Raw genomic sequence first — 14,379 nt, 5'->3', positions numbered from 1 at the left:
AGAACACAAAATGAAAGGTACTGAAATGGAAAATAATATTAAGTGTTCAATCAAAATCGTCCCTCATCGGAAAATTATTTTGTAAATTATTTGAATTTTGAATTCTATAACTGAAACTTTCTCTGCAGGGTTCGATGGATAGATGAAGGAATGCTTTTTTCGAAATGGATGGCTTCCCATTACAAGGAATACTCGAGAAAATGTTTGACTAAAGAAAGCGTTCAAAGCGAGAATCAGGACACCCAAGGCTTGACTTTTTTTCACATTTTACCAGCGGTGTTTGTAACCCTGACGTTGCAGAGCTTCGCACTTTTCGTACTTATACTAGAAATCTTGTTCTATGGTATCAAAAAGGACAAGAACATTTTCGAAATATAACCGCATCAAAATGAGACCCGCTATCAGCCATTTTCCAGTTGCCGTTTAATACTTTTTGATAACTAAGTTCCCACAAAAACCGCAAGCAATCTGGAATATCCTTCGCCAGCTAATTTAAGCATGAGGCGTGACCTATTGAAAATGAAAACGCTTTCATAATGAAAAATAACGCTTGTTTCGGCTAAATAGTCATTTATTACTGAATTATTATGAGCCCTCATTATTATGAAGGTACTTATTTTGAAATTTTAGTTCCGTATCTCTTTTTCACTGATATTCGTCAACATCAACGTAATCTGGTTGTTAATATGATAAAAATAAGATACATACATGTAGCTTGTCCAAAAAAGCTGGAGTTCAGTCTTTCGTCGATGTTTACGGAGTTTAAAGCACCTATAAATAAATAAATACATTAATTTAATAATGGATGGAAGTTTTTTGTTTTTGACTTTTTAAAAAATGATTTTCTTTTATAAATAATGAATCATGGATTACAAATAGTGGTACCCTTTCCACTGACACGAGCTTGTGTCATTGAAAACCTTTATCACCTACCGTTTTCGGGATTTAAAATAATTTATTTCTTTACCAATTAATAAGCCTTTGAAGTTTTAAAAATATCATCAGCGGCTATTAAATAGAATTAAACCAAAGAAATAGCAAATCTTGCCAGTGGATTATTATAAACACAGATTTTTTCCAAAAATGTTATTAAAGTTAAGAAGAATTTGCTAAATTCCTTTAGTTCTTTGATATTTAACTCAATACAATATGATAATAATATACAGTATTGTTAATGTTTATTATCAACGTTCAATTTAAAATCTTTCGTGAAAGATAAGACATAAATTACTACACCTGACGATGTTTACGATATTATGAGAATTAATCATGTGCTAATCTCAAAATAAACCTTGAAATTAAACAAAGAGTAGCGATTAGATTAGAAAAATACAATACATTCGGCCGAAGTGAAATAATGCTAAACCTTTATATTCAATTGCCACTAAGTGTTTACACATAGCACCATAATGAACACTTATGTAGTAAATAGTGTCTTGTTTGCTTTTCTTCTGGTTGTACAATCATCTGGCTTTCCTCTTGGCAGCTTAAATGAAACTGGTAAATATAAAAATTGCTTACTTATTTTAGTCAAAATATTTAAAACAGAACCAAACGAAATTAATTGCATTTCACTCATATTATATATCTTTTAAGATATTAAATAAACTAGGTTTTTAATTATCCTTTTCAATTTACATAGAACAACGTAACGGCCAACGTGAGATATTATCATATATACTGCTGAATTTCCTAGCTGCTTATTAGCTCACGTAAACCACTAAGTGGCCCTATTTAAACTGAAAAGGCTAATTAATGAGCATTTACTGAGAAGGCTAATTACTGAAAATTTACTGAAAATGCTAATTAATGAGCATTTACTGAAAAGGCTAATTACTGAAAATTTACCGAAAAGGCTAATTAATGAGGATTTACTGAAAAGGCTAATTAATGAGGATTTACTGAAAAGGCTAATAAATGAGAATTTACTGAAAAGGCTAATAAATGAGAATTTACTGAAAAGTCAAAAATATGGCTCAGGGACGGATTTGTTGTAGATGGGTTCAATAAATATAACTTCTTTATGAATAATGAGTAGTTTATTTATTTAATTAGTTAAATTAGGCATAGTTAATAATATACATTTTACATACAGTAGAGTGAACGATATAAAGGCTTGGTCAGGAGTAAGACCACAAAAGAAAAACAAGAATGGGAACGCTATGATTTTTACAGGGTTGCCAACCACTAATACTAAATATTTCCCCAATGACGTTATGGCATAGATATTTTAACATTATCACACTCCCCCTCTATGACATATCAATTTGAAGTCAAATTCGTAAATTTAATAGTGTTAAACAATGACGGAAAAGAGATTTAGTTAAGGTTTTCGTAAAAATATCTGCAGCATTGTCAACTGATCTCACATAACTCACATTACATATCTTGTCATCAAATACTTTTTCACAGATGAATCGATACCGAATGTCGATATGTTTTGAACGGTGATTCTCACGGTTATTTTTAGCAAGGGCAATAGCCGATTGATTGTCACACAATACCAAAGGTTTAGTACCATTTATATTAAAATCTTTAAGATTATTAAGAATTGGCTCGAGCCATAACAGTTCAGTTAGTGCATATGTTAGCGCTACATATTCAGCCTCAGCTGTTGACTGTGCAATAGATTGTTGTTGTACCGATCTCCATGAAATTGGTGTTGAACCCATGTAGACCACAAATCCGCAATGAGAGTGTCTACTGTCTATATCCGCACCCCAATCGCTGTCACTATAGAGAATCAGTTTGCGGATTATCAATATGATTATAAATCAGTCCGTAGTTTGCTGTATTCAGTACATATCGCAACAGTTGTTGCAACCGAAACCAATGAACACGACCAGGGTTAGCATTAAATTGTGATAATTTGATGACTGAATAGAGAATGTCTGGCCGAGTGCGTTGCGCTATAAATAATAAACATCCGATAAGTGCTCGATAAGGAATGTCTTGCATATCTCTTTTGTCTTCTTCTGTCATTGGACAGTCCTTCTTTGTTAAAACCGTATTCTGTACCATCGGTAGACTGATGGACTTACATTCCGTAATACCAAATCGTTTGCCGACGTCATTGATGTACTCAGTCTGATGCATTTTCAGTGTCCCATCATCTCGGAAGTCAAACATGACCCCAAGTAATTTCTTGAGTGGACCAAGAGGTTTCAATGAATACTTTGTTGATAATAGCTTGTATGCGTCCTGTATCCCTCCTGCGGTTTTAGCGAGAACAACAAGGTCGTCAACATAAACTAAAACTATCAAGCTGAGGGGTTTAAAGTAAACGCAATTCGTGCCATACAGTTTGAAGAACCCAGTTCCTTGAAACTATTGTCCAGTTCTTTAAACCATTGCCGGCCACTTTGAGGTAAACCATAGAGCGCCCTTTTTAATTTCAAGCAATTGTGAAATGGATCTACTTTTTCATACCCCGGAATCTGTCGCATGTATACATTGTCTTCCAATGTCCCATATAGATATGCGTTAGTAACGTCCATATGTCCATGTGCCCAACCGAAACAAACCACGAACAGTGATATAAAGAGACGTATGAGTGAAAAATTTATGATGGGTGACAATGCCTCTTCATAGTCTATACCAGGGATCTGGCCATATCCTTGGGCTACTATGCGTGCCTTAAAGCGAATTATTTCTCCTACCGAATTCTTCTTCAGGGCATACACCCATCGACATCCAATAATTCTCTCATTTGGTTTTTGAACCACTTCTGTCACTTGCCTGTCTTCTAACAACTCCATTTCTTTGTCCATCGCTTGCTTCCACTCGCGGTGTTGTGGTGAATGTATCGCTTCATCATACGACTGTGGTATCTTGACCTCAGTACAATGAGATTCAAAAATTTCAGATACATCCTGTTCTGTTATAGAAGTGATCAGTGAAGATGGTGTCAGTGACTCCCTTGTGGAGAAATCAAATAAATCCAAATCGTAATTCAGGTTCTTTTCCTCAAGATATTTCCGCACATCTGGTTTTGATCGCATTTGTACTCCATCCGGATCGTAATAATATATGTCTTTGCGACCAGCTGTTGCTCCGGTTTTTCGTGTTCTCAGTTGTCTTGTCCAACCGGCTGGTAGACCGATAACCTCTTGAGTGTCGGGTCGTACAAAATTTGGTGGTCCAGCCGTTTCGTCACGCAGGATTTCCGTTTGTATAGGTTCTGTTGCCTGAGCCATTTCCTGAGGTGGGTTGTCTTCAGTAATATCATGTGTCGGTGTTGTGACTTCTCCACCAACACTCTCTTCCGCTGCCCAAAACATGACTTCTCTATCGTGATGAGCCACACTGACATTCTCCACCCCCAGTTTATGTTCTGCGAACTTGACGTGCTTTGTCTCCTTCACTTCGTTGGTATCTGGGAACCATATTCTGTACCCGTGTGTGTTCTTGGCGTAACCAACAAGTATACCTAGTTTTGCTCGACCATGCAGTTTGCTCTGTTGACGCTGTGATGGAATATGCATAAATACCAGACAGCCTATGCGTCTCAGGAACCTTGCACTCGGTTTCTTTTCCCACCATAATTCAAGGGGCACGGTCTTTCCTAGTTTGGCATGTCGGGTACGGTTTCGGAGAACAACCGCAGTATAAAGTAACTCACCCCATAACGAATGAGGTAATTTACTGTCGTCCAGTAGCACCCGGACTGTATTCAAGAGTGTTCTATTCATGCGTTCGGCTACGCCATTCATTTGCGGCGAATAAACATTGGTACGCTCATGCTTAATACCATTTTCGTAGCAATATTTGGTAAACTGACCTGAACAATACTCCATACCATTGTCAGTTCGCAGGGCTTTAATGGTTCTCCCAGTCTGTTTTTCGACATCTGCCTTATACACCTTGAAAATATCAAAGACCTCACTTTTATTTTTCATAGTATAAAGTTTCATATAACGACTGTTGTCATCAATAAAAGTGACATAATATCTAGCTCCCCCTATCGAGGGAATCGGAGCTGGTCCCCAGACATCAGAATGGACCAATTCTAATATCTCTTTACTACGTATAGTCTTCATAGGTGGATACGTACTACGTGTACTCTTCGCTATTTGACATGATATACAAACATCCAAACTCCCTGTTTTACAGTCCAGCCCCTCTAACATTTGGTGTGAAATCATGAAATTCATATCTTCTTCATTAATGTGGCCGAGACGCTTGTGCCACAGATCTCGACCTCCTATAATATAATCATAAACAGAAGATGTATGAGTTTCGAGAACTGAGTCTATTTCCTCTGTTTCCTGTCCTTGTTCCAGTACGTGGGCTTTGACTGTATAGAAATTGTCTTTTGATAGTTGTGCCTTAAAAGCTAAATTCCCTTTAGGAAAATAGACAGTGATACAGGCATGTTCTACAATGGCTTTGTAACCAGCCTGGTCTAACAATCTTCCAGAGAGTAAATTACGGTGCATCCCCGGTGTATATATAACACCCTTTAACTGGAAAATGTTACCTCCATCCTCGTCCATCTTCAACCAAATATCTCCCTGGCCTTCCACTCTCGATTTGCCTTCACCCACGATTGCGTCTGTATTCAATTCTGAATAGTTTTCAAACCAGTGTCGTTGGTTATAAAAATGGTGAGTGGCTGCAGTGTCAATGATCCAATTACTTGACATCGTCGTAGTTGACATAAATGCTGAAGCAATAAAAGCTCCTCTTTCGGGTTTCTTTCGGTCTTTATTTTGCGCTTGTTGCGTTGCCTTCTTTCGACATTGACTTTCCCGATGACCCCATACATGGCAGAAATGACATTTCCCTTTGAAATATCTATTATCTTTTGTCTTCCCATCTGCCCGTTGATTACGTATCTGCACGGCATATGCATTCGCTGCTTGCACCACCGTCGCTCCTTTTAGAGTTGTTTGACGACCATATTCTGCAGTCAATTGATTTCTGATAGTAGTAGAGACAAACTTCGTGTCGTCAGCATCGTAGATGATAGACACCAGACTCTGATAAGTTTCCGGCAATGACCCAATGAGTTGGTATGAAACATCTTTATCGGTTACTGTTTCGCCAGCCTCCTCTAATTGTCTCTTGGCATAATTGATACGTCCTATGAAGGCCGGCATACATTCTCCTTCTTCATATTCTATGTTATAGAAAAGTTTCCTTAGTGTCCCAATGCGGGCACGAGATGATGGTTCATACGCCTTTCGTAGGGCTTCCCACATCCCTTCGGGTGTTGTCTCGCCATCAACTATACTCCTCACAGTGGGGTTTAAACCAAGCCCAATAGTGGCATACGCCTTTGATTTTCGAAGGTTATATCTGAATATCACGTCAGCTGCTGCCGTAGAGGCAGGTGGGACTTCAGTTTGGTTTACTATCTCCCATACACCTTGCCCTCTAAGAACCATCTCCATTTCATAGCGCCAATTTCTGTAGTTACTTGAGTCTCATTTCTCAACTTGGCCTTGAAACGATACTGCTCCTCCATCCGCCATTATGTCTATGACGTTCAATGCTAAGCCTAATTTAACCCTAATTCGATCCCCAGCAGAGATGCCATTTGTTGTAGATGGGTTCAATAAATATAACTTCTTTATGAATAATGAGTAGTTTATTTATTTAATTAGTTAAATTAGGCATAGTTAATAATATACATTTTACATACAGTAGAGTGAACGATATAAAGGCTTGGTCAGGAGTAAGACCACAAAAGAAAAACAAGAATGGGAACGCTATGATTTTTACAGGGTTGCCAACCACTAATACTAAATATTTCCCCAATGACGTTATGGCATAGATATATTAACATTAACACAGGATTAACCCTTTCGGCACCTCTAGACACAGAAATATTTGGCGCCCCTTGGCATTATCCAACGGGCTGCTCCACTAAGTAGGAGCAAGTCAAGTACTTCGACCGTGGGGCTTTATCAGAGTTTGGACGCCCCTAGAAAAATGTCGCCCTAGGCCAGTGGTCTAGTCGGGGCAGGGCGTCGCCCCGGTGCTTTTTTCAAAGGCAGGGCCCCGCCCCGCCTTGGTTTTTCCATTTTGCCAGGGCGCGCCCTGCCTCTTTTTTTCAACATGCCAGGGCGCGCCTTGCTTCTATTTCGTAAATCATTTTTCTCGAATAAAAGGGTGTGTGAATTTATGATAAATTTTGCCCGCAGAAAAATACCATAACATACGGCCAACTTCGATCACGCTAAAAATCGAAGTTGGACCTACATTTATAGCAACCGGTACAGCCAACTTCGGTTACGCGCGAAATCGAAGTTGGCCGTACCCAGGTAGCGCCCCGGTTCTTTTCATTTTAGGACTACACCACTGCCTAGGCACGTGCCTACTCTGCTTAATGGTTAATACGCCCCTGCCACGGGTAACACCTGGGTGTGTAGAAATCATTTAGCGTGGTAATTTTATTTATCAGGAACGGGTGCGTAGGTACTGAGGGAACCTGTGAAATATCGAAATTTGAGCTTAAGAGGTTTAAGTGAAGAGAAGCACTGTCAAGCACATTGTGAAAAACCTTAACTGAAAGATACTTAAAACGGTTTTAAATTCACAATATATTTATTTATCAAATAAAACGTTTAATGTCAAAGTTTATGTAATGAAAATCTGTCTTTAATTCTAAGTTAATTACTCGTTATCACAGATTTATTTGAAGGCGATATAAAACTCTCACATGCAGATATCGAAGACTTGGTACGTACAATTTCAATTAAACTGTCTTGAAAAATATTATTCTAAGAAAATAATATTGTGGTTTTATGAAGCGTATACCATCGGAAATTGATAATACGCAATAGGTGAATACCTTGCGCCTGCTCCAAATTGCCAGTGACTACGCCACTGCTAACTTCTTCCTTAGACTATTCAGCAAAAGTAATAACGGAAATTGGTGCGAAACTGCACCGGAGCGGAATTGGTTTCCATCTCTTAATTTGCCGATTCACAATGTGAAGTTAACATTACGAACGAAGTCTTTAGAAGTTCGTTTTATTGCTTAGGTCCCTCAAGCCGTACGATTTTCTAGTAGCTAATTTATTTTCAATAACATTGTCCTCTTTTAAGAACAGTTGGGTAGCAATGGGGGCAGTCAAACCCTATTTTAAGCGATGTTTAAAAACGAAAGAAAATATCGCCATCAAAGGAAAAAATATTATTATTCTTAAATAATCTAATATTTTTACCTGTAAGACTGCTGGCCCCACCTGGAAAGACTTGTGGTATTTAAAAATTGACGTCTAATGGCGTTACTCCTGTGAAATGTTCTACTCTCCGGTCAAATTTGTATCGTAGTATAAGATAAATCACTATAGTAACAAATAATAATTCATCGTAGTTTTGCGTCTTAATATTTTATTTTTTTCAGACGGATCGTAATGCAGTTCGAAATCGAAACGTTAGGTGGCCCAATAAAGTGGTCTATTACATAATCGATAATGTTTTTAGTAAGTACCAAATCAAGGGTTTTCACAATTTAGCGGTCGCAAAAATTACAGTTTTACAAGACTTCTTTCACCCTGGTAACAAAAACCAACAATTTTAAAAATAACTTAAGCAACCTTTGAACGCATAATTATAATAAATTACACCTAAAAGATAAGCGATAAAATATTGTCTTCCTTTTAACAGTCAAACCAATTGCACTGTTCTGTCATTGGTTTCCTGAAACTTGAGTCTTCTCTTCTCTTCTGACGCGATTGAAACAACCCAGGGTAAAGTTTTCCTTTCCCCTCTTTAATGGCGGGGTAAACTTCAACCATTTAAAAATATGTATACATTCTTGAAATAAGTTTATGCTCAAACGAAAATGTTAAAAGTATCGGAGACAATGCTAGAACCCTTTGAGAGAATATATCCTCTTTAATGATAAATAGCTAGCTACCTATAAACCTACCTTTTCCCATATCGCCTGGGAGCTTCTAATATTTTACAGTATTCAAAAGAGACAGACAAACTTTACGCGCATCTGAAATCACAATCATGTAGCCAAGTATGACGTAATAGCCGGAAGATACTATTCATATCTCGATTCCAGTTGAGTTTACGTTTCGGTTTTCAGAATTATCCCTCTTGTGCCGAAAGTCGGATGTATATGAACGGTCACATCCAGAAACATAATAAATATCTAAAGCCTTCTTGGGAATACACCAATTTATTCAATAAATGTAGTTTCAAGAAGTATTTATAAGTGTAACACTCTACATATTGAGATATTAAAATATCACGTAGGGCATTCCAGTTTGCGCTTCAGAATATAAGGTTTTTCGAACCGCACTTTCTAGGTATACTTACCTGGCGTCGCTTCGGCCTCGATCTGGTAGGAGGTGGGCTTGGATGAGACTGTACCATTGCACAACTGGTACTGTTGATTCTTACCACTGTTACAAATTGTTAACAGCTGGGGCGTACAATTTATGGTAGCGTGGTCCTGCGTTCGCGCTATACCCTAATTATTAACGAACCCTAAAATTAAATTCACATAAGGCAACTATAATGAATATGCCGAAATATTACCTAGACCAAATTAGGTATTGTAATTTTAAATTGTGTTTTTAAAAAAGCGCCTTTAAATTGGTAAAAAGCTTAAGTAATTTCGATTTAAAAAGGTTAATATCACACGTTTGTGTATTGTATCGTAGGGAACTACCTATTCTATAATTACCCTGGGATCGCCAAAAAGGAATTTAGCGTGCTACATCTCATTTAAAGAACGTAAATATTTTTTGTACTTGTCTCCAAATATTAGTCTAAACAGAGGTTGTAAAGCCTGCCATTGCATTCGCAAATGTAGGCTTTGTCCCTAACAGCCTTAACCTTTACTCCAGAGAGTTATATCGTTGTTTTAAGGCCATTGCTGCTGGGGGAGGTAGGGATGACTCATCTTCGAATTCCAAAGGTGGACCACCACCTTCGTAATTCTCCAAAAGTGGCGACCTCTGACCCGGGGTAAAGTCATCGGTGGCTCTTACTATTGCACCACAGGCGGGCTTTCTTCTCCAGCCAATTAGGTTGGAGACCAGTAGCGTCATATAAGGGGCGTCGGGACACTGGACTCACCCCTCTTTGGCAGCAGGAAAATGCGAACCTTAAGGTTTGGGTTCGTGTGATCGGTAAAAGAGGAGTTTGTAAACAAATCGAGGTAACAAGCGTAAAAAAAAGAAATTTAACGGTATTTAAAGTTCCTGCTGCTTGGTTTTGCGCTGGTTGCAGCCTACTTCCAGGAGCTAGTAGGCCACCTTCGAAGCTCTCTGGCGCTCTTTTAACTCATCGTAGGAAAATGGGGAAAAACAGGCATACTTCTCAACTCACCCCCTACAACTCGACCTTAAATATTTTGCATACGCTTTTGAAACACCCTGTATATATATATTATTATAAATAAAGAGTATTTTACAGTTTGACTCTCGTACATGGTTTAAACATAAGCCGACAATTTCCAGTCTTCACAAGGTTTACAATATATCTCTTGCGAGAGAAGTATTCTCCCGGGCTATTAACATGAAACATTGCCATGGCGAACCCCCCTCCAAATCGCTTACGTGTACACCGCATCCCGGCTCAGAGTTTACCGCGCGTATTTCTTTTAAAATGAAAAAATTACACTTATTATGGACATTAACATAAGACCATACCATCCCGATGTAATATTAAACGTGACGTGTTATAGACTAAGTAAATGATATATCTTTCACCCACATTAATTTCCTTCCGAAACATATTTTTAAAAATCAGCTGGAACCATCATGTCTCAAGCAAATAACATTACGCGTTACGTATTTTGTAAACGGCCCTTTACCAAACTGATAAAAGTAACATTGTTATTCAACAAAAATTCTAATGGCGTTTCATTTGAGCTGCTTCGAAACTAATTTCAACTCCATTCAGATCAAGTAAATTTTGCGTGCGAGAGTGATTTCCCAATAAGAAACGCTATGTATTTAGGAGCCGTATTTCAAGCGAAATTTCAGAATAAATTGTAAATAAAGACACAGTAAGAGTTTGAAATCGTTCCCTGAATGTTAAATAATAATATCCACTTCGTGGTACTTCATCTGAAAATATATTAAATCTATTTTCAAATTAATAGATTCCAAATACGGTTTCTGATAAAAAAAAAATATGAGATGTTGGTTCTAATAAAATGAAAAATTTAAAGAAAATTAAATTTTCTTACCTGACCACCTCCATGTTCTCTCGAAAGATGATCCTAAATCCGTTGCTCCATCACTGATCTCGAAGCTACAGGGGACAAGGATTTAGCACGGAGCAACGTGCCAATGCATAACGCGATTATCTCCGGGATCTGCTCTCAATAGCCCAATGGAACACGCAATTACTTTCGAAATAATTCGGAAGCAGTAAGAGAAGCTAAAAGAAAAACGCCATAGAAACCAAAACTACTCTCATAGTTACGTAAATTTAATTTTAATTTTATAAATTATGGACAGAAAATTACAGTGTACTTCTGTAAGAGATACCTACATGTAACCTGTTTTATTTAAAAATTATATTTTAATTCTCACACTTTAGGTACGAACCAAAAGAATCATATTCGAAATTCGTTAAACCAGTACCACTTGCAAACATGTTTGCGCTTCGTTGAAGGCCGAGGAAACGGTGACTACATTAGAGTCACCAATGGAAATGGGTAAACTATGAGTAATTTTCTTTCTTAGCTCTTCATTTTCGAATCAGGTGGGAATTTTCGAAAAGACGACGGTACACCAAATGTTCCGAAATGTGACCATGAATCGGATAGGTCTCACCCACTGCTAAAGTCGAGAATTTCTATACATCATGTTGCTTTTTTTGTAATTTAAATATGTTAAAAATGTAGTACCTTGACATACTTTGCTCCACACATTATTAATTCTCCAAAATACAGAAGTGAAGTCGTATTCAGGTTCATTTATTTGGAAACCGCACATCGAAACTGCAACAGCTTCTTAAGTTACTAGGTCCGGTGGCTCGAACGTCTTTTAAAACGTAAATGTCTCTGTCAGGGAAATTCGCGGCCAGAAAGTAGTATTGATTCTTCTTGTGTGCGGAAACCTTGTGTAACGCGTTGGTAGTAAGGATTCAGCGTACACCAGGGATTTTTAGTCACAATAATTATATAATCTATACCTTAAGACTTCTGCGATCAAACGCTTTGCAGATGTTTTTACCCGGTTACTATATTACAAAATCTTTCTAATGGAAGGTGCTGGTCAATGATCGGTCGACAAGGCCGGGAGCAACTTATGTCTCTTCAGATGAACAACTGCTTGGACAAGGGAACTATTTTGCACGAATTCATGCACGCCATTGGCTTCTGGCACGAGCAGAGTCGAGCTGACCGAGACAATTTCGTCACTATACACTGGAACAATATCCAACAATGTACGTTATCTTCAGAGTTCATTATATTCAGAAGTATTCAACTTTGAATGCTACAAACTAAAAACTAAAAATACGGAATACGTACTTAAGAGGTGGTGAATCAAAGAGGGTCAGACTTGTGGTTGTAACGGACAAATTTGGTTTTCGCCCTCTTGTTTTGTGGTTAAAACTTGAGAGTCCCCCTCCACTAAAACTTGTTGAGGTTAACGGTAATATTTAGTATAGGGAGCTGTTGGCTCGAACGCGTGGCATGCAAGGTTTGCCACCACCTTCCTACGCATTGTAACCCGGCCACCTGAATTAATGGCTGATTATTATTATTATTATTATTATTATTATTAAGGTCTTAAGCCGTAATTGTCCCTCAGACGTGTTTATTTTGATATTTTTAATAAATTTTATTGGCTGCCATACGCTTCCGCCCCATTTAGTTTCGCCATTGCGCAATAAATAGTTTCACAGTAATTGTCAAAGAATGCGCTTCGGACACTACAGTTAACATAACGTGGCGCATTGTCATGGGTTCTTGATCTACGAAACATCAGTGAAATACTTCTAGATAAATGATCTCCAGACATTATCTTTGAGGTACATTAATTAAGTTTCGCGCCAAAACGTGGGCTTCGCCATTTCCTTTCACTATGTCGGTCATTCTCGCTCATCAGTGATTTTCCGTTGTGATTTGTAAAATCCTCCCTGGTGTTCTTACGGACAGTCCACAGGCTTATGCCTGAGTGCTCCCACTTTTGAGAATGAAGTGGTAAAGTTTTGGTCAGATTTAAAATATGTAGATATTTAAAGGATTTGCTAAGAAAATTAGCTTTAACCAATAGCAAGTTCCATACTTGTGGATATTATATTACTTATGTGCCTACTTACAAATAACCATGATAGCTCTGTTACCGGTCACGGTTTCTTCAAAATGGCGTCTCACATAAACAAAATCCATACCAGATGTTTTTTTATTTGCAATGACCTCGGATTAAAAATATACGGCTAATTTATTCGTCTTATTAATTTACAGCTCAGAAAAATAATTTTAACAAGTACTCTTTGGATTACATCGATCATTTAGGAATGAACTACGACTACATTTCAATCATGCACTACAGGTATTGGGAGTTTGCCATGAACAGCAACTCTCCTTCGATTTCGCCGAAGCTGAACGGTTGGGCTCTCAAAGACCTGGGCCGATCTATCGTTGAACAGAGATTCTCACCAACAGATATCATGAAAATAAAAAAATATTATCAGTGCTGAGTTGTCGAAAATGTAACAAGAATAATAACACAATAAATATTTTGGAAAATACTGTATTTAAGCTTGAGGGCAGAATGGTTAACGTTAGACTAAATTACTGACGGGCTAATATTGACTAATATAATTTATACAGGGTGTTTCAAAAGGTTATGCAAAGATTTTAAGGAGTTGTAGGGGCAGAGTTGAGAAGTATGCCTGTTTTTTTTTCCATTTTCCAACGATGAGTTAAAAGAGAGCTACAAAGTGTGGCCCCTGGAAGTAGGTTGCAACAAGTGCAAACCCAATCTAAACTCTAAATAACACAAAATTAAAACCATTTGATAAAAAAGTTAAAATCGTCGTACTACCGTTTAATACTCTCTCACAAAAAATGGGCAATATGTGCAAAAACAATAAGATAAAAGCCATTTTCAAACCTGTGAATGAAATCTCTAGTTTCTACCCTCAAGAAAGGACAAAGTCACCCACTAAGAAAATAGTGGCGTTTTTTTTTATCATGTAAATGCAAAATGGGATATGTGGGTCAAACAAACTAAACGATGCCTACAGGTTGGATTAAAAGAACATGATGCGTACTTACGTCTCAAAAGACCAAAAGCGATTGTAGAGCACGTGAGTAGAGGGCGCGCACATTCTATTGACATTAGTGAAGCCAAATTTTTAGAAAATTAAAAACACCCTATTAAACTAAATTTAAGAGAATCAATAGAAATTATAAAATTAAAAAATCAAAATCGGTTAATTAAT

At 37.6% G+C, this 14,379-nt stretch overlaps 1 protein-coding gene and 1 non-coding gene across 2 annotated transcripts; both read left to right on the top strand.

Annotated features, from left to right (window-relative positions):
* Positions 1-1,390: 1,390 nt before the first annotated feature.
* LOC149959057 (zinc metalloproteinase nas-4-like) lies at positions 1,391-13,684 on the top strand. Its single transcript, XM_090165133.1, has 6 exons — positions 1,391-1,500; positions 7,637-7,686; positions 8,357-8,435; positions 11,521-11,638; positions 12,194-12,372; positions 13,397-13,684. The coding sequence occupies exons 1-6, from the start codon at positions 1,410-1,412 to the stop codon at positions 13,630-13,632; spliced, it is 753 nt and encodes a 250-aa protein (XP_090021259.1). The 5' UTR covers positions 1,391-1,409; the 3' UTR covers positions 13,633-13,684.
* Positions 9,275-9,439, top strand: LOC149959058 (U1 spliceosomal RNA). Its single transcript, XR_016478814.1, has one exon. It is a non-coding gene; the product is annotated as a U1 spliceosomal RNA (small nuclear RNA).
* Positions 13,685-14,379: the final 695 nt, after the last annotated feature.

The sequence above is a fragment of the Leiobunum rupestre genome, chromosome 2 (genome assembly GCF_980474605.1).
Source record: "Leiobunum rupestre chromosome 2, qqLeiRupe1.1.hap1, whole genome shotgun sequence".
Taxonomy (NCBI): domain Eukaryota; kingdom Metazoa; phylum Arthropoda; class Arachnida; order Opiliones; family Sclerosomatidae; genus Leiobunum; species Leiobunum rupestre.
The sequence above is the reverse complement of the archived record's forward strand: the minus strand, read 5'-3'. Positions and strand labels throughout refer to the sequence as shown.